This window comes from Muntiacus reevesi, chromosome 10 (assembly GCF_963930625.1).
Source record: "Muntiacus reevesi chromosome 10, mMunRee1.1, whole genome shotgun sequence".
Taxonomy (NCBI): Eukaryota; Metazoa; Chordata; class Mammalia; order Artiodactyla; family Cervidae; genus Muntiacus; species Muntiacus reevesi.
This window is the reverse complement of record NC_089258.1, coordinates 13,328,600-13,347,206: the sequence shown is the minus strand read 5'-3', so window position 1 is coordinate 13,347,206 and position 18,607 is coordinate 13,328,600. Positions and strand designations below refer to the sequence as shown.

The 18,607-nt window shown below is 42.5% G+C and overlaps 1 protein-coding gene across 1 annotated transcript in view; it reads left to right on the top strand.

Moving 5' to 3' along the window:
* FBP2 (fructose-bisphosphatase 2) overlaps positions 1-18,607 on the top strand; it is a 43,892-nt gene that overhangs the window by 19,039 nt on the left and 6,246 nt on the right. The window contains exons 4-5 of the mRNA XM_065946687.1: positions 6,984-7,124; positions 14,026-14,163. Of these exons, the coding sequence (XP_065802759.1) occupies positions 6,984-7,124; positions 14,026-14,163 (279 nt within the window). The remainder of the gene's footprint in view (positions 1-6,983; positions 7,125-14,025; positions 14,164-18,607) is intronic.

The following is an 18,607-nucleotide window of genomic DNA, read 5'->3' as shown; positions in this document are numbered from 1 at the left end:
AGGTGGCGCCAAGGCTGGGCTCTCAGGGGAGATGGAGCTGTAGGTCTGGGAGGCAGCATCTTTGTGGGGCTTAGAATTTTGGCTGCAGGTGAGATGGCCAAGAATTGTGTAGAATATAAAGAGAAGAGAGCTTTATTAGTTAGGACTCTGTTATAAATGTCAGGGATGAGTCAAGAAACCCCAAAGCTTCAGAGAGGGACTGGACCAGAGAAGGTCAGGCCAGGAGAACTTTTTCCCTTGATGTCTCTCATCTCACCTTCCCAGTTTTCTTTTGTTCTTTAGCCAGTGGCAGAGGAAAGATGGTCACCCCATAACTTCTATGTGGATATTCATCAGAATGCTGTAGCCCCAAACAGATTTCTGGAGCATAGAGTGGGCCAGTTGGAGTCACCACATTCCACAAGGTGGCAATGAAGAAAGTTCTTTAGATGTTTTGGCTGGATATTCTGAGTGCTAGGAAGAACCAGGAGCAGCACTGATGTTTAAAAGGTCAGAAGAAGGGGAGTTGGCAAAAGCAAAGAGAAGGCATATGGAGAGTCTTAGAAAGAAATTCAGAAAAGAGGGAAGTGGACAGAAGCTCAGGAGAGAGACATCTTATGAATGAGACAGCAGCTACTGGATCCAGTGCTACCAAGAGGCGGAGTAAGAGGAAGACTGGTAAGAGGAAGAGGTATGCCCAATTTAGTTGCAGACTGCAGTGAGGACAGGAGAAGGGAGTTAACTAGTGTAGGCAGATGTTCTCCATTCCAGAACCTAGATGAAGACAGAGATGGGGCAATATCTGGAGGGAAGCCCTGGGTATAGAAGGTATTATTTAAATTTTTCTAAGGCCAGTGAACTAAAGAGCCCTTGATGAAAATGAAAGAGGAGAGGAAAAAGTTGACTTAAAACTCAACTTTCAGAAAACTAAGATCATGGTATCAGGTCCCATCCCTTCATGGCAAATAGATGGGGAAACAATGGAAACAGTATGAGATTTTACTTTGGGGGGCTCCAAAATCACTGAGGATGGTGACTGCAGTCATGAAATTAAAAGATACTTTCTCACTGGAAGAAAAACTATGACCAACCTAGATGGCATATTAAAAAGCAGAGACTTTACTTTGCCAACAAAGGTCCATCTAGTCAAAGCTATGGTTTTTCCAGTAGTCGTGTATGGATGTGAGAGTTGGACTATAAAGAAAGCTGAGCACCAAAGAATTGATGCTTTTGAACTGTGGTGTTGGAGAACACCCTTGAGTGTCCCTTGGACTGCAAGGAGATCCAACCAGTCGATCCTAGAGGAGATTAGTCCTGAATATTCATTGGAAGGACTGATGCTGAAGCTGTACTCAAATACTTTGGCCACCTAATGTGAAGAACTGATTCATTGGAAAAGACCCTGATGGTGGGAAAGGTTGAAGCCAGGAGAAGGGGACAACAGAGGATGAGATGGTTGGATGGCATCACTGACTTGATGGACATGAGTTTGAGCAAGCTCTGAGAGTTGGTGACAGACAGGGAGGCTTGGTGTGCTGCAGTCCATGGGGTCACAAGGAGTTGGACCTGACTGAGAGACTGAACTGAACTGAAGGCCAGTGAAGTCTATTTGTAATTGAAAGCCAGAGGAGCCAAAGGGGGAGGAGTGGTTTTTTCAAGCCCCAGTGCAGAGTCTAGAGGACCAAGGACAAGGTGTGCTGCCAAGTGGAGGCTGCAGGATCACAGCTCCGAGAAAGAATAGGCTCTAGTTTGGGAGAAATCAGAGAATAGATCTCTGGTTTCATACACAGAAAATGTAATCCTTCTGATGACTAAATGAAGATATTTCAGAAACTTCAATGGGGAAGACTAAAGATTTTTAATAAAAAATCCAATTCTGCATTTGACTTCTACTTTGCTGAAAGTCCTTAAGAGATCATGCTGTAGAGCAGTAGCCTCACACTTTAGTGTGGAAGGTTGATTCTGGGGGCCCAGGGTTTCTGATTCTGTAGGCCTGGGGTGAGGTTCAAGAATTTGCATTTCAAAGATCCCAGGTGATAATGCTGCTGCTTGGCCACATTGAGAATCATTTCTCTAGAGCCTGGTTCTCAGAATCTGTATGTGGCCTAGGAATCTGAAAGTAAAGTGAATTTATTGAGTACATGTGCAAGTTGGATGAAATGTATCTAGCTGCAAGAAAAAAAGAGTATTAGAAAGAATGCAGGATTGTGAAAGTAAGGAAAAATATTAAAGGGAATATACTGTTTTAATTTTTTAATTAATGGTTTTTGTAGTCCTGAGGAAATATGAAAATAACAAAAATATTAAAAGGAATATGGCATCTTTAAAGAAGGATAAAATTTGGTGTAAAGATAAAGGCTTTAGGGGAATCCCTGATAGTCCAGTGGTTAGGACTCTGTGCTTTCACTGCCAAGCGTGGGGGTTCAATCAGAAGCTGCACAGCATGGCCAAAAAAAGAAAAGTCATTGTGATTTTATTAGTAGACAGCAAACTTGGCCCCATATTCCATGTGATGTTGAAAAGATTGCTGGCTTCCCACCAAGAGACTTGGGTCAAGCCCCAGCTTTATCACTGGCTGGTTTCGAGATGCTGTGTACCTTTCTGACCTCCATCTCTCCTCTTTCAGAAGAAGATAAAAGTTCTCTTTGAAAAATCCTCTTTCAAAAAAATTTTATAGAGCCTCTTCATTGTTTCATAAAACATAATGTGAAAGTGCTGTGCCATAGGGAAGCAAAATTCCACCCCAAAAATTGTCTCCATGGCATGAAAATTCATTTAAGCTGATTATTTTTAAGGCCCAAAAGACTCAGGAAGAACCTTTAGTCTACCCCCCAGTTGCCTAAAACAATGTGGATAGTGAGACCTTGTTTCCAGAAGGGAGGTAGTACCATCAATATTATATTATGAAACTAGGCTTGTAGACTGGCAGGAACTTAGCAGAGTCTGTTTGTTAGAATTGCACTCTGTATCTGCAGGGTCCAGGGAACATTTATTTACCAAACATTTGCTTTTCCATATCCATGTGAATTGCCTTCCTCACCTTTGAAGTCCCAAGCCACTACCTCCAACATCCTCTTTTGTCTTTAGCTGATGATGAGGGCTTTAGACATTTTGGCGAGTTACAATTTTCCTGGGTCTCTCCCATGTAAACATATTACTAAACCTTTTTTTTTTAATTCTGTTAATTTGCCTCATATCAATCTAATTCTTAGAAGAACCTGAAGAACTTAAAAGGGTAGAGGAAAATTTCTTTCTCCCTGACAGTACTTTAAAAGATATAAAATCTCATATAATTACAACTTATTTTTTTACCTTGAAATTTTTTTTCAGGAGCTTCCTGATGGTCCAGTAGTTAGGGCTCCATGATTTCATTCCTGAGGGCCGAGATTAAAATCCCTGGTTGGCGAACTAAGATCCCACAAGTCACAGGGCTTCAGTTCAGTTCAGTTCAGTTCAGTCGCTCAGTCGTGTCTGACTCTTTGCGACTCCATGAATTGCAGCATGCCAGGCCTCCCTGTCCATCACCAACTCCTGGAGTTTACTCAAACTCATGCCCATCGAATCGGTGATGCCATCCAGCCATCTCCTCCTCTGTCGTCCCCTTCTCCTCCTGCCCCCAATCCCTCCCAGCATCAGGGTCTTTTCCAATGAGTCAACTCTTCGCATGAGGTGGCCAAAGTATTGGAGTTTGAGCTTCAGCATCAGTCCGTCCAATGTACACCCAGGACTGATCTCCTTTAGGATGGATTGGTTGGACCTCCTTGCAGTCCAAGGGACTCTCAAGAGTCTTCTCCAACACCACAGTTCAAAAGCATCAATTCTTCGGTGCTCAGCTTTCTTCACAGTCCAACTCTCACATCCATACATGACCACTGGAAAAACTATAGCCTTGAACAGATGGACCTTTGTTGGCAAAGTAATGTCTCTGCTTTTTAATAAGCTATCTAGGTTGATCATAACTTTCCTTCCAAGAAGTAAGCGTCTTTTAATTTCATCCCTGCAGTCACCATCTGCAGGGATGGTGATTTTGGAGCCCAAAAAAGTAAAGTCTGACACTGTTTCCACTGTCTCCCCATCTGTTTCCCATGAGGTGATGTGACCAGATGCCATGATCTTAGTTTTCTGAATGTTAAGCTTTAAACCAACTTTTTCACTCTCTTCTTTCACTTTCATCAAGAGGCTTTTCAGTTCCTCTTCACTCTCTGCCATAAGGGTGGTGTCATCTGCATATCTGAAGTTATTGATATTTCTCCCAGCAATCTTGATTCCAGCTAGTGCTTCATCCAGCCCAGCGTTTCTCATGATGTACTCTGCATATAAGTTAAATAAGCAGGGTGACAATATACAGCCTTGACGTACTCCTTTTCCTATTTGGAACCAGTCAGTTGTTCCATGTCCAGTTCTAACTGTTGCTTCCTGACCTGCTTACAGGTTTCTCAAGAGGCAGGCCAGGTGGTCTGGTATTCCTATCTCTTTCAGAATTTTCCACAGTTTATTGTGATCCACACAGTCGAAGGCTTTGGCATAGTCAATAAAGCAGAAATAGATGTTTTTCTGGAACTCTTTTGCTTTTTCGATAATCCAGTGGATATTGGCAATTTGATCTCTGGTTCCTCTGCCTTTTCTAAAACCACCTTGAACATCTGGAAGTTCTCAGTTCACGTATTCCTGAAGCCTGGCTTGGAGAATTTTGAGCATTACTTTACTAGCGTGTGAGATGAGTGCAATTGTGCGGTAGTTTGAGCATTCTTTGGGACTGCCTTTCTTAGGGATTGGAATGAAAACTGACCTTTTCCAGTCCTGTGGCCACTGCTGAGTTTTCCAAATTTGCTGGCATATGACTTGGCCCCCTCCAAAAAAAATTTTTTTTCAAGAGTTACTCATCATAATGGACATGCTTCCAATGTGTGTATAATATTCAAGGTCAATATCATTCTCTTTCCTATGAACATAATCACCAAATCGGTCTTCCTAACTTTAAATGTGTCATCTTTCACTTCCATCAGTTTCCAGTTCTCTGGAATTTTCTGCTCAGGAGGAAATCTCTATGTAGTATTTCTGGACCTGTCTTTTTGTTGCAGGAAGGGAGATCCCTTGCAGGACCCAAGAGTGGGTTCTCGTCTAACACTCAGAAGTGAATTGTCTGAGGAGACACAAGTGCTGACAGAGCAAGAGACTTTCTTGGGAAGGGCTGCCCCGGTTATGAGCAAGAGAGTGAGGGAACCCAGGACTGCCACGTGGCTCCCAATCTCAGTCTTGGGTTTTATGGGGATGGGATTAATTTCCTGGTCATCTTGGGCCAATCATTCTGACTTTGGGTCCTTCCTACTGGTGCACACATTGCTCAGCCAAGGTGGATTCCATCAAGGAAGATTTTGAGAGGGTGACAGGACATGTGGTATCTCCTTTTGACCTTTTCCCAACTCTTCCAGTTGGTGGTGGCTTGTTAGTTCTGTGTTCCTTATCAGGACTTCCTGGCTTAAATAACTCATGCAAGAGGTTACTATCATGCCTGACCAATGGGTGGTTTCAATCAGTGTTTCCCATAACATTTTAGCCAAAACTCACTGGTGTCTAGAGAGAACACAGCCTCTAGCTGAATATCTGTGGCAGCTACTCTAGTAAACAGATGGGAGAAAATAGAATGACAGAAGCAGTAAGACCAACAATTTTTCATTTAATCCTTGCATAGGAAGCGCCGCAGTCTCTGGGTATGGTGATCTTTGGGAAGCAAGTTTGGAGCCTCAGCTTGTCACATATGTCATACTTATTTGCTCAGTGTGTGAAGCTGAAGCTAGCTGGATCTGTTGCTCTGAAAATAGTTCATTCAGATCTGCCCATTCACTTTTCCTTCAAAGCTCCTCTCACATTTGCCATCCATAATGGTGTTAAGGTGTAGAACCAGAGCCCTAGTGTTCCTGCAAACGTTCCCCCCTCCCCCACTGCTTCCAAAGTGTATGCAGTGTAGTCAGAATCTTAGACGACGGTGGAAAAAGAACTGAGCGAGCCCAGTGGCCATGTTCCTGCCTCTCCTTCCGCCATCCAGTCAGCTCCTTACAGTGAAGGCAGGAAGTTCACTCTCCTTTTTTTCAAATTCATAAGATTTGATTCCTTGATTTTTTGAGCATAAGAAAGTAGGGGAGGACAAGTCCTTCAAGGGATCCTTGGAAAAGCAGGTTGTGAAATCCAGTCTCATCTGCAGCTCTCTCCTTCCATCAAGAACCTCTGCTGCTTCTTCCTTGGATGCCTGCCTCATCTTGTCTCGCTGAATTCCCACTTCCATGCACACTGTTATCACTGTTAGCTAACAAGAGAGACTTCCTCATGAAAATATCCAGATTTGTAGACTTGGGCCCTGGGGGTGTGAACAGGCAGGGGCAGGGCCTTGAAGGGGCAGCTGCCTGGGTTGATTTCAGTTCTGCTTGATGTTGGGTGAATTATCTAATCACTCAGGCTCTGAGTTTTTCATCTGGATGATGAAGACCATAAAGATACCTATCTCGGAGTGCTGTTCTGTATGTAAAATGAGATACTGCACAAAATCAGAGCTCAATGACCTTGGTCATTGTAATCATTAAGGATCATGGCTTATGATTTTTAAGAGAGGTTGTGATCTTAGCACCTTGGCATGCTGTTCTTGGCAGGATAGAGACAGCTATGTTCAGGAAATGGAGAAGTCCAAGAATGGCCTTTGCAATGGCTCAGCTAGACCCAATCAATAACATGGCAACTCGTTTTCTCCAGCTAGCTTTACTGCAGCTTGGAAATCTGGGAACCGCACTTCCTTCCATGGTTCAAGCAGATCTGATGTGCAGTTCAGTTCAGTTCAGTCGCTCAGTTGTGCCTGACTCTTTGCAGCCCCGTGGACTGCAGCACACCAAGCACCCCTGTCCATCACCAGCTCCCAGAGCTTGCTCAAACTCATGTCCTTCGAGTTGGTGATGCTGCCTCTGGCAAAGGGCTCTCTCCAGAGATAGTAATGTTCCTCTTTCTCTTTTTTGCAGACCTCAGAGGATGAGCCTTCTGAAAAGGATGCCCTGCAGCCAGGTCGCAACATTGTGGCTGCTGGCTATGCGCTCTACGGAAGTGCAACCCTAGTGGCTCTTTCCACGGGGCAAGGAGTGGACCTCTTCATGCTGGACCCAGTAGGTACCTGGTGATGAAATATGAGCCTTTGTGCTTTCATTCCTGTCCCCTGGGATCATTTACTGGTTATTCCTAATACTTGCTTTGGGGGCCAGAGAGTCTGGTTTGGGGGACCAACAGCATCATCTAAAAACATTAAGATCTCTGTTCATGGGAGGGTACTTGAGGGATTCTACATGGTCAAATGCATCACTTAGGTCCTGTTTGTAAGGAATTTATTATCAAAAAGATATATTCAGCTTCTGTGGTTTGTGGAACTATAATGAGTTAAGAATCTCAATGCTGCCAATTTCCATACAGAAACAGATTCTTTTTATTTGTTTGTTTGTTTTTGGCCACTTTGTGCAACATGCAGGGTCTTAGTTCCCTGACCATGGATCCAACTGGTGACCCTACATTGGAAAGGTAGAATCTTAACCTCTGAACCACCAAGGAAGTCCCAAACATGGATTCTTTACAGTAGCACCATCTGATAGAATTTTCTGTGATAATGGTTATGCTCTGTAATCTATGCTGTCTGGTATGGTGGCCACTAGCCTTTTGTGAGCACTAAACATTTGCAGTGAGTTAGTGTGACTGAGAAACTGGGTTTTTACATTTTATTTCATTTTAATTAATTTAAATAACTACACGTGACTACTGGACTACTGGTACCCTATTGGACACCAGTTTGGAGGATGTCCCCTAATATATATGTTCTTCCCAAAAGGAGGAGTCACTGGTAGAAAGCTGTTTTATCATAAACTGTGTTATTCTCCACACTTTCCACAATGATAAAATAGCAATAGCAGAAGAGGAAGAAGCACAACCTCTGGGTAAATGAAAAATATAACACAGTGCTGATTGGAAGAAGTAATTGAATAAAGACACAGAGTTCAAAAACAAAGATTGAGCCCTCATGGCAAATATACACTAAAAATGTTCAGGAGATCAACTGTTCTTAAAATTTTTCATGTCAATGGAAAATACTAAAAACAATAAATAAATTTACTACACATACTTTTACTTGCTAACTATGAAACTCTTTTGTAATGCTATGATCAAGCTAATTCATCATTTCACAGAAGCAAGGTATCTATTCTGAGAATAAATGATTTTGGGGGGCCTCTAGAATGAAATGGCAACCCACTCCAATATTCTTGCCTGGAGAATCCCAGGGACGGGGGAGCCTGGTGGGCTGCCGTCTATGGGGTCGCATAGAATTGGACACGACTGAAGTGACTTAGCAGCAGCAGCTATAATGAAAGATTCAGTTCAGTTCAGTTCAGTCTCTCAGTCATGTCTGACTCTTTTTGACCCATGGACTGCAGCATGCCAGGCCTCCCTATCCATCAACAACTCCTAGAGGTTACTCAAACTCATGTCCATATAGTTGGTGATAGTTGGTGATGCTATCCAACTATCTCATTCTCTGTTGTCCCCTTCTCTTCCTGCCTTCAATCTTTCCCAGCATCAGGGTCTTTTCCAATGAGTCAGGTCTTCACATCAGGTAGCCAAAGTATTGGAGTACAACTTCAGTATCAGTCCTTCCAATGAATATTCAGGGCTGATTTTCCTTTAGGATGAACTGGTTGGATCTCCTTGCAGACCAAGGGACTCTTAAGAGTCTTCTCCAACATCACAGTTCAAAAGTATCAATTCTTAGGTGCTCAGCTTTCTTTATAGTCCAACTCTCATATCCATACGTGACTACTGGAAAAACCATAGTTTTGACTAGATGGACCTTTGTTGGCAAAGGAATGTCTCTGCTTTTTAATATGCTGTCTAGGTTGGTCATAGCGTTTCTTCCAATGAGCAAGCATCTTTTAATTTCATGGCTGCAGTCAGCATCTGCAGTGATTTTGGAGCCCCCCAAAGTAAAATCTCACTGTTTCCATTGTTTCCTCATCTATTTGCCATGAAGTGATAGGACCGGATGCCATGATCTTAGTTTTCTGAATGTTGAGTTTTAAACCAGCTGTTTCACTCTCCTCTTTCACTTTCATTAAGAGGCTCTCTAGTTCACACTGCTTATTTAACTTATATGCAGAGTACAGCATGAGAAATGCTTGGCTGGATGAAGCACAAGTTGGAATTAAGATTTCTGGGAGAAATATCAATAACCTCAGATATGAAGATGGCACCATCCTTATGGCAGAAAGTGAAGAAGAACTAAAGAGCCTCTTGATGAAAGAATGAAAGATTAATTTTAATAAACATGTAAAATCTAAAAAAAAAACATGTTCAGGAGAAATTTTTGACAATATGTGTAACTTAAAGAATTTCTCTTTTAAATGCTGGAGACTTTACCTATCACTTGTGAACGCCTTTGACAAATATAATCAGGTCTTGTGAAAACTCAGATAATTTTGGTCAAAGCCCATTTCAAAGTTTCCAGTATTCCATGAATCAAAAGCAGGTGTACAGTATTTCAATTTAATTTGAAATTACAGGTGTTTATTGAGAACTTCCAGATGTTCAAGCGGATTTTAGGAAAGGCAGAGGAACCAGAGATCCAATTGCCAACACCCTCTGGATCATTGAAAAAGCTATAGAGTTCTAGAAAAACATCTATTTTTGCTTTATTGACTATGTCAAAGCCTTTGACTGTGTGGATCACAATAAACTGTGGAGAATTCTGAAAGAGATGGAAAGACCAGACCACCTGACCTGCCTCTTGAGAAACCTGTATGTAGGCCAGGAAGGAACAGTTAGAACTGGACATGGAACAACAGACTGGTTCCAAATAGGAAAAGGAGAATGTCAAGGCTGTGTATTGTCACCCTGCTTATTTAACTTATATGCAGAGTACATCATGAGAAACACTGGGCTGGAAGAAGCACAAGCTGGAATCAAGATTGCTGGGAGAAATATCAATAACCTCAGATATGCAGATGACACCACCCTTATGGCAGAAAGTGAAGAGGAACTAAAGAGCCTCTTGATGAAAGTGAAAGAGGAGAGTGAAAAAGTTGGCTTAAAATTCAACATTCAGAAAAAGATCATGGCATCTGGTCACATCACTTCATGGCAAATAGATGGGGAAACAGTGGAAACAGTGGCTGACTTTATTTTGGGGGGCTCCAAAATCATTGCAGATGCTGACTGCGGCCATGAAATTAAAAGATGCTTACTCCTTGGAAGAAAAGTTATGACCAAACTAGACAGCATGTTAAAAAGCAGAGTCATTACTTTGCCAACAAAGGTCCATCTAGTCAAACCTATGGTTCTTCCAGTAGTCATGTATGGATGTGAGAGTTGGACTATAAAGAAAGCTGAGCACTGAAGAATTGATACTTTTGAACTGTGGTGTTGGAGAAGACTCTTGAGAGTCTCTTGGACTGCAAGAAGATCCAACCAGTCCATCCTAAAGGAGATCAGTCTTGAGTGTTCATTGGAAGGACTGATGCTGAAGCTGAAACTCCAATACTTTGACCACCTCATGTGAAGACCGAAGTCATTGGAAGAGACCCTGATGTTAGGAAAGATTGAAAGCGAGAGGAGAAGGGGACAACAGAGGATGAGATGGTTGGATGGCATCACTGACTCAATGGACATGAGTTTGAGTGGACTCCAGGAGTTGATGATGGACAGGGAGGCCTGATATGCTGCAGTCTGTGGGGTCACAAAGAGTTGGACACGACTGAACAACTGAACTGATTGAGCATCCAGTGAGTCCTCAGATACCACTCTAGGCAGTGGAGGGAGATAACACACTGGTCAAACAGGAACTGTCTGTCAGGAGTTTGCATGCTGATGCATGAGAGAGCACACAGCTCTGGTCATGGTGCCTGTGGGTGTATCATATAGTTTGCTAATGTGCACTGAGGCTCAAGGTCTGTGAATGTCGACTCTGTCTGCCATCTTGGACCTATTTGGTTCTAGTCAGTTTATTTTGTGTCCTCGTATTATGTCATTCTTTTAAAGACTGTGCCCTGTCCCCTTCCCTCCTGTATCAATTGTCCCACGCTCTCTGCTGAACTCTCTTTATTAACCTGAAAACCCACAAAGGACACTTGAACAAAGACCCTCTGTATGAAGCTTAGGACCTGTCTGAGAGGTTGAAACAGCATATGGCACTTGTTACAAGTAGAAAACCGTGGAGGGTGGCCTGCATGTTATTCAGGCAGGGCCTCACAAGACAGAGTTGCTTGATGGGGCAACCAGAGCCCCCCTAATCTGTGAGTCTGCAGGGCTGGTAATTTGATTTTGTCAAAGCACAAATTTTGTTCAGGTACAGAGGGATTACCTCACTTAACCAAACCCTCAACTGTGGTCTAAGCCACAATGAGAGGTATTTGTTTACATATGACAGATAAAATTTCCGAATGGCCGGGATATGGTGCCTGATCATCAGGTGCCCTCTTGTCCAAGTTGTGGAAGGCCATTTGTATACACGGTGGGTGCTAGTGATCACAGTCAGAACAAAGGTATATATTTTCCAGGTTGGAGTAAGACTCCACAACCATCTTCATCCTACAATAGAGAACAACTCGCCAGGGGCCTGAGTGTCCACATTCCCAGCCCTGGGGTGGATAAACATGTGAAGACATTATTTAGACAACAGTTGTGTATCTGTCTTGATCTTTGTGGTGCTGGAGAATACCCTTGAGAGTCCCTTGGACGGCAAAGAGATCAAACCAGTCAATCCTAAAGGAAATCAACTCTGAATATTCATTGGAAGGGCTGATGCTGAAGCTGAAACTCCAATACTTTGGCCACCTGATATGAAGAGCCAACTCATTAGAAAAGACCCTGATGCTGAGAAAGACTGATGGCAGGAAGAGAAGAGGATAACAGAGGATGAGATGGTTGGATGGCATCACCGACTCAATGGACATGAGTTTAAGCAGACTCCGGGAGATGGTGATGGACAGGGAAACCTGGCGTGCTGCAGTCCATGGGGTCGCAAAGCGTCAGACACGACTGAGTGACTGAACTAAAAGAGTCAAGGATCTTGGCTTAACTAAGTTGAGGGTGTTATTGCATCAACGGGAAAGCTGAGGCCCCAGGTTAGAGATGGGCAGGTCTAAGAGACAGGATTCCCAGGACCAGTCCCACAGCACTGCCCCTGGTTTGGACACCACCCATGATGCTGTATCTCTCACTCAGGTTTCAAATGCCAGGGAGGAGTAATTATTTTGCCAAACTAAGTCAGGTACTTGACCTTGGGCTAGGGGAGGTCCAGGTTAGAGTCTTTCTAGACTGGCATCCAATAGGAAGAGTTGATTATTCAAAGGAAGTTCAGGTGCTTTTAAAAAGTGAAACTCCACGCTGGGCTACTCCAAAGCAACAAATGTCTAGAGCAGGTTATTAAAGTTCAAGATTCAGAACTGTCAAGAACTTCCCTAAGAAGCTGGGTTTACTAAGCTTGGGAGAAGGCATTCTAGAAGAATCGTGAGGCCTTGTGCTGACAGGGTGTTCTGTTCATTTCAGTTGCTCAGTTGTGTCCAACTCTTTGTGACCTCATGGACTGCAGCATGCCAAGCCCCCTGTCCATCACCAACTCCCAGAGCTTGCTCAAACTCATGTCCATCGAGTTGGTGATGCCATTCAACCATCTCATTCAGATGAGAGAGGAGGTTGGCATGGTCTTATTATATATAGAACATCGGCTTTTGCTTGATGATTCTAAGGAAGGTTTGAAAAAGAGAGGGTCAATTCTGGATTGGGTATTGTCTAGATGTGGATATAATTAATGATTTTGTATCTCAATTTTTATCTAGGAGGTGGGAAGGTTAAAGTGAGGGTGAAGATTCATTGGTAAAAGAGTAGTTAGTACCCACATTTCACAGAAGAGAAGCATGTTTGCTTATTTTTGCGGTTGAGTATCCTTGTCATTGTCTTATTTCAGACATGGTCAGCGTAGCCTTATCTCTTTGTCAGAGTGTTGTCAATGTTCATTAGGAATTTTCTAGCTGTGAGCTGTCATCTTAGGGGATTTTTCCTTCCTCAGTCTTCAAAGTTTAATCAGAACTGATTAGATTTCCAAGTCTTGATTTCCTTCCTAGTGACTTAGTGAGACATCTAACCTTTCAAAGTGAATTTGCAGCTAGCTAATTGCCGCCCTAGAGATGAGAGCACCAGCTCTCAGGTAAAGAGATACCTGAGGGATGCCCTGCAGAAAGGGACCAGGTGGCTATAGGGAGACGGGGCACTTTTATTAGTAATTCTGAGGATGAAAATAAATTTTATCAACGATTCTTCATGCCAAGTGAATACAGTTTCTGATTGAAGGGATTTCCTCTTTACCCTGTATAAGAATACTTGGGGTACAAGGAACTTTGCTTTTTTTGTGTTTTTTTTTGCTGTGAAGTGCAGCTTTCAGGATCCCCACCAGGGATCAAACCTACGCCCCCTGCATTGGAAACATGAGTCTTAATCACTGGACCACCAGGGAAGTCCCTAGGGATGCAAGGAGATTTGAATGGCTTCCAAGATTGAGTCATTAAGATAAAATAACTGGACCACAAACTATCGGTCTAATTACATCCCCACTTTCATGACAAATCCCATCTGTGTAACTTCTTCCTCTCATTGTTGATGGCCCAAATCTTCCTGAAAACTTTAAGGATTAACTGGGGATGAGAACTTGAGGGGATAAATACAGCTAGGTTCTTTACAAATGAGTAGTCTAGCTACAGTGAGAGTTACAAGGGAAACCTTCCTTCTTATTCCTTTGAATTATTTTATTTTTTGTTATATTACAGCTTGTGCTACCTGTGCAGGCTCCAGATTGTCCCTGTTCTTTGTAAGTCTCATAAAAACATCGCTGGACAGGCTACAGGAGGACCTCGCTTCCCCCTGGGTCCTTCCAGCAGGTCCACCTCAGTTATTGTTCTCTGCTTATTGGAGTGTGTGCTATTGACTTCTGTTTCCTGATCTCTCTCTTCTTCCTGGTATTTCCCTTCACCTTTCTAGGCTCTTGGTGAATTTGTCTTGGTGGAAAAAGATGTCAAGATTAAAAAGAAAGGAAAGATTTATAGCCTCAATGAGGGCTATGCCAAGTATTTTGATGCTGCCACCACAGAATATGTGCAGAAAAAGAAGTTTCCTGAGGTGAGTGAAGAAAGCCTGAAGCAGAAGCAGGGAGAAGACTGTCTCAGTGGGTTCCTGTTTGGGAAATGGCTGTGGGGGGCTGGCTGAAAGAGGCTGTTGCCCCTGTTTGTGGCTTTGGCCAGTGTGAGCATGGCGGACTCTGACTTTCTTCATTAGCAATCAATATCTTTCTTTGATAGCTAAGATTTACCTACTAAAGGTATTACTCTCTAGGTTAGTTTATCAGGAGAAATTGTATATGAAGAAGGCAGAGACCAATTTTTCAAAATCCAGAGTTTTAGGCCAGAGCATCTCTCATCTTTTGCCGAGTTGCCATGTGTATAGATTCTGGTCACTCGGTTATATTTAAGTGAAGGTCCCTTTCACGTGATCTAACATCAGGACATGGTGTTTACTCCAAGTTTTAGAAAGGTCTTTGGCTCTAAGGGTGAACACCGAGTCCTGGACTTCATGTGGCTATTAATACAGCCCAAACAATCCAATAAGTATGCCTGCCATACAAAAAGCCCTATTAAGACAAATGTGGGAGGGAGTCACAGTGTTTCCAGGTCAAGAGTGTGAAGTCTGACCCACACTGGAAGGGACTGGAAGGACAGTGGTGTGAGGTGCCAGCCTGGCTGTCCCTGGAAGCGCTTCACAAGCTCTAGGCAGAAAGTGCTCAGGATTCCATGGAGTCCAGAGCACTCGGTCAGCAGGGTGCTGGACATACCTCTGCTGCCTCAGACTGAAGCTTTAGAGAGTTTTCTTCTTTCTCTCTTGTTTGTTCTTGAAGCAAAAATCTTAGAAGTGCGGTTTCCAGCATCTCTCCTTTGTCATCACACACAAACCCATCCGCTTTATCGTCTGAGCCACCAGGGAAGCCCCTTAGGTGTCTTAAGGGCAGAAGTAATAGGATATGGATTGTGAAGTTGATAAAGTCAAAATTATTTATTTACAACTTCCCAGTCTTGGCGATAATTTCACGATGGTTCCCATTCTAAGGTAAAACATACCTCTTCTAGAACCCATAAAGGAAGATACTTATTTTACCACTGGAAAACCAAACTCTTAGGCACACACACACACACACACACACTAAACAAAAAACAAAACCATAAATCCTTTTGAAGGAGAAGTTTCAAACTGAGAAACAAAGGAGTCATCCGTGTTTGACCAACCACAGGTGAAGAGTCTGACTACAGGAGGACCCAAATCCAAGGATGAACACCCAAACAGAAAACCAGTCAAAGGGCACACTCATGCAAGTCATGAGAGAAGCAGGAATGTCCAGTTAACAAATTGGAAGATGCTAATAAAAAAGAAATGCAAATTAAAACACAACATCATTTCCACATTTGAGATTTGCACAGATTCAACAGATGTATAGTGCTCAGTGGTGTGGGAAAATAAGTACTCTTACAAACATTAAAGGAAACTTAAATGCCCCCCCTCACCTCCCAACCTTTCTGGGTGGGGCAATCTGACAGTATGATTTCCAATATTAAATATTCATATCTTTGGACTCAGTTAATCCTAAATTTTCCCCAGAAACTGATCCTAAAAAACCAATTGATCAAATAAAAACAGAGATAAATGAACAAGGATATGTCACTGCAGCATTGTTTTATAACAACAACGAAGGAACAACTGAAGTATCCAATAGGAAGGGTTGGTTGGGGCATTCACAATATTCTAGTAAAGTGTTGTGCCACACAGATATTCATCTATTAGAAATTTAAGTCCTGCTTTATATATTGGTAGTGAGACATGTCCACAAGATAGGCAGTCAACAAAATGGATTACACCATTAAATACATGTGAATGTATTTCTGCACACACATATGTATATATGGATGTGTGTATGCATAAAATGTCTTCAAAATGTGCCATCTTGTTAATAGTGGTTTCTAGAAGTTAATATTATGGAGCTCTTGACTTTCTCTGATGTATGAATATGTGCAACATGTCACTGAAAAGAGATCATTATAACTCTTTTTAGAAATTATTACAAAAACCATTGTCATTTGCAGAGGCAGTCAAAGAATATACAACCAAGAAAATTGAAGGGGAAAAAGCATATCAAGTAGTTAATTAATAAAAATACTATATTCTTTTTCTGGATTTTATGTTGTTTAGTATAGTAAGAGTCAGCTTTTAAAGATGTGTAATATGTTGTGATTTCTTCTTCCTTATTTTAAATAATAAGTGTTTAAATAAGAAGTGTTTACTCTTACACTTAAAAAAGGAAAGAAAATAGACTATTCTGTTTTGAAGTCCCTTTGCTGTCCTGTAGTTTTGCCCTGGGAAGCCTATCTCCAGGGTGCGCAGGCAGTGTCCCTTCCACTCCTCATTCTTCCAGAGGCCATTGCTTTCTGGCAGGGTCTTTGTGTTTTGGCTGCTCTTGCATCCCAAGGAGATGGGAAGTGGACCAGCACTTTTCTACACCATCCACCATTGTGGAAAGAGCAGTCCTTCTTTGCTATTTCTGTCTCTTACCAGTGGCAGTTTCTCCTGTTAGCCATGATAATCATAGCTAGTGTGTACTGTGTCTGTTCCAAGTGCTTATCATGTACTAACACATTCAATTCTCCAACAGATTACAAGATAAGTATTAATACCACAACCCTCATTTTACAAATAAGGGAACTGAGGCCCAAAACAGTCAAGTAATGTTAAGGAGTGCGAGCTCTTACTGCTTGCCACATGACAAGCCAATAAATCAAGAAACGAGTTGTTGGGGCAAGGAATAGGAACTTTATTAGGAAAGTCAGCAGACCAAGAAGATAGCGGACTAGTGTCCCAAAGAACCATCTTGCCTGAGTTAGAATTCAGGCCTCTTTTACATTAAAAAGGGAGAGGATGTGGTTGGTTGTCGCAAACTTTTTGGTGTCAGGATCCTTTGTCCTTGCAGTTGCCCAGGTAGGTCAGGATGTGATGTTCCTGTAAACCTCCAAGGAGACAAATGTTATTCTCTGTTTTGCAACTTTTTATTTCTCTCTCTGTGTGTTAGCTGCTCAGTGGTGTCTGACTCTTTGCAACCCCATGAGCTATAGCCCCCTGAAGCTCCTCTGTTCATGGAGTTCTCCAGGCAAGAATACTGGAGTAGGTTGCCATTCCGTTCTCCAGGGAATCTTCCCAACCCAAGGATTACTTCTAAAGGTCACAGCCATGAGAATGGGCTATCCTGTATATTTCAAGTTAGAGGCAACATTTTTTTTTTAATGTCCATCAATCACAAATATGTTCTTTGTTAATTATTCACTTAACTGCATTGGGTATTAGTTGCAGCACTCAGGGTCTTCATTGCATTAAATGGGATCTTTAGTTGTGGTGCATGGACTCTCTAGTTGTGGTGTGCAGGCTTGATTGTACCTCTGCATGTGGGATCTTAGTTTCCTGACCAGGGATTGAACCTGTGTCCCCTGCATTGCAAGGCAAGTTTTTAACCACTGGACCACCAGGAAAATCCCCTAGAGGCAGCATTCTTGTGGTAAAAGCAATAAAATACAAAGGTTGAAGTAAAAACAAACAGCAACAACAACAAAAAACAGAGGCAGTATGGAATCAGAGTTGTTCTTCCCTATTCAGTAACTTGTCTAAGGTGACCTTTAACTGAGAAAGCCAAGATTAAAATCTAGGCCTTCTGTTGTGCAACAGAGCTTTAGAATAGTTTTCATCTTGCAAAACTGAAATTCTATAGCCATTGAACAATAATTCACCATTTTCTCCTCCCCCCCCACTCCCATCCCTAGTAACCATATCCTACTTTGTGTTTCTATATATTTGACTACTTTAGATACCTCATATAAGTGAAATAATGTTGTATTTGCCTTTTTTTGACTGGCTTATTTCACTTAGCACAATGTCCTCAAGTTTCACCCGTGTTGTGATGCTGAAAGCTCAGCTTCTCTGTACACTGGTGCCGACTTGAACCTTGGAGACAGAATTTGGGGTGACGTAGAAAAGAATATTTTTATTGCCTTTCCAGCAAAGGGGGACACAGAAGGCTCATACCCTCAAAATCATGTGTCCCCTCTTGGGGAAGATAGTGAGAAATTTTGTAGCAATTGTCCAAAGAGGACATGATCAACTTGTGGACATTCTTCTGATGGGTTGGTGGTGAGCTGAGTTGGAATCAGCATCATCAACCTTCAGGTCCAACTGGTCTGGGGTCTGCGTGCTTGTGGGCGGCATACCGTAATTAACTGTTATCTTCTCCCACCTGGAGGGGGTTTCAGTATCTGCAAAATAGTTCAAAGATATTGTTGTGTGTATCCTTTGATGGGGGAAACAGGACCTTGTCCCAAGGCTGCTCTTGACTGTTTCTCCTTGATCTCCCATCCCCTCCCTTTTCTGATTAACAGTTGCTTGAATCCGCCCCTTGTAACTCAGGGAAAGTTATGAAGGCTAAATGAAGGCTGCTTCCTATAATCAAAGAAATGCGGGACACAGAAAGTCTTTGTGC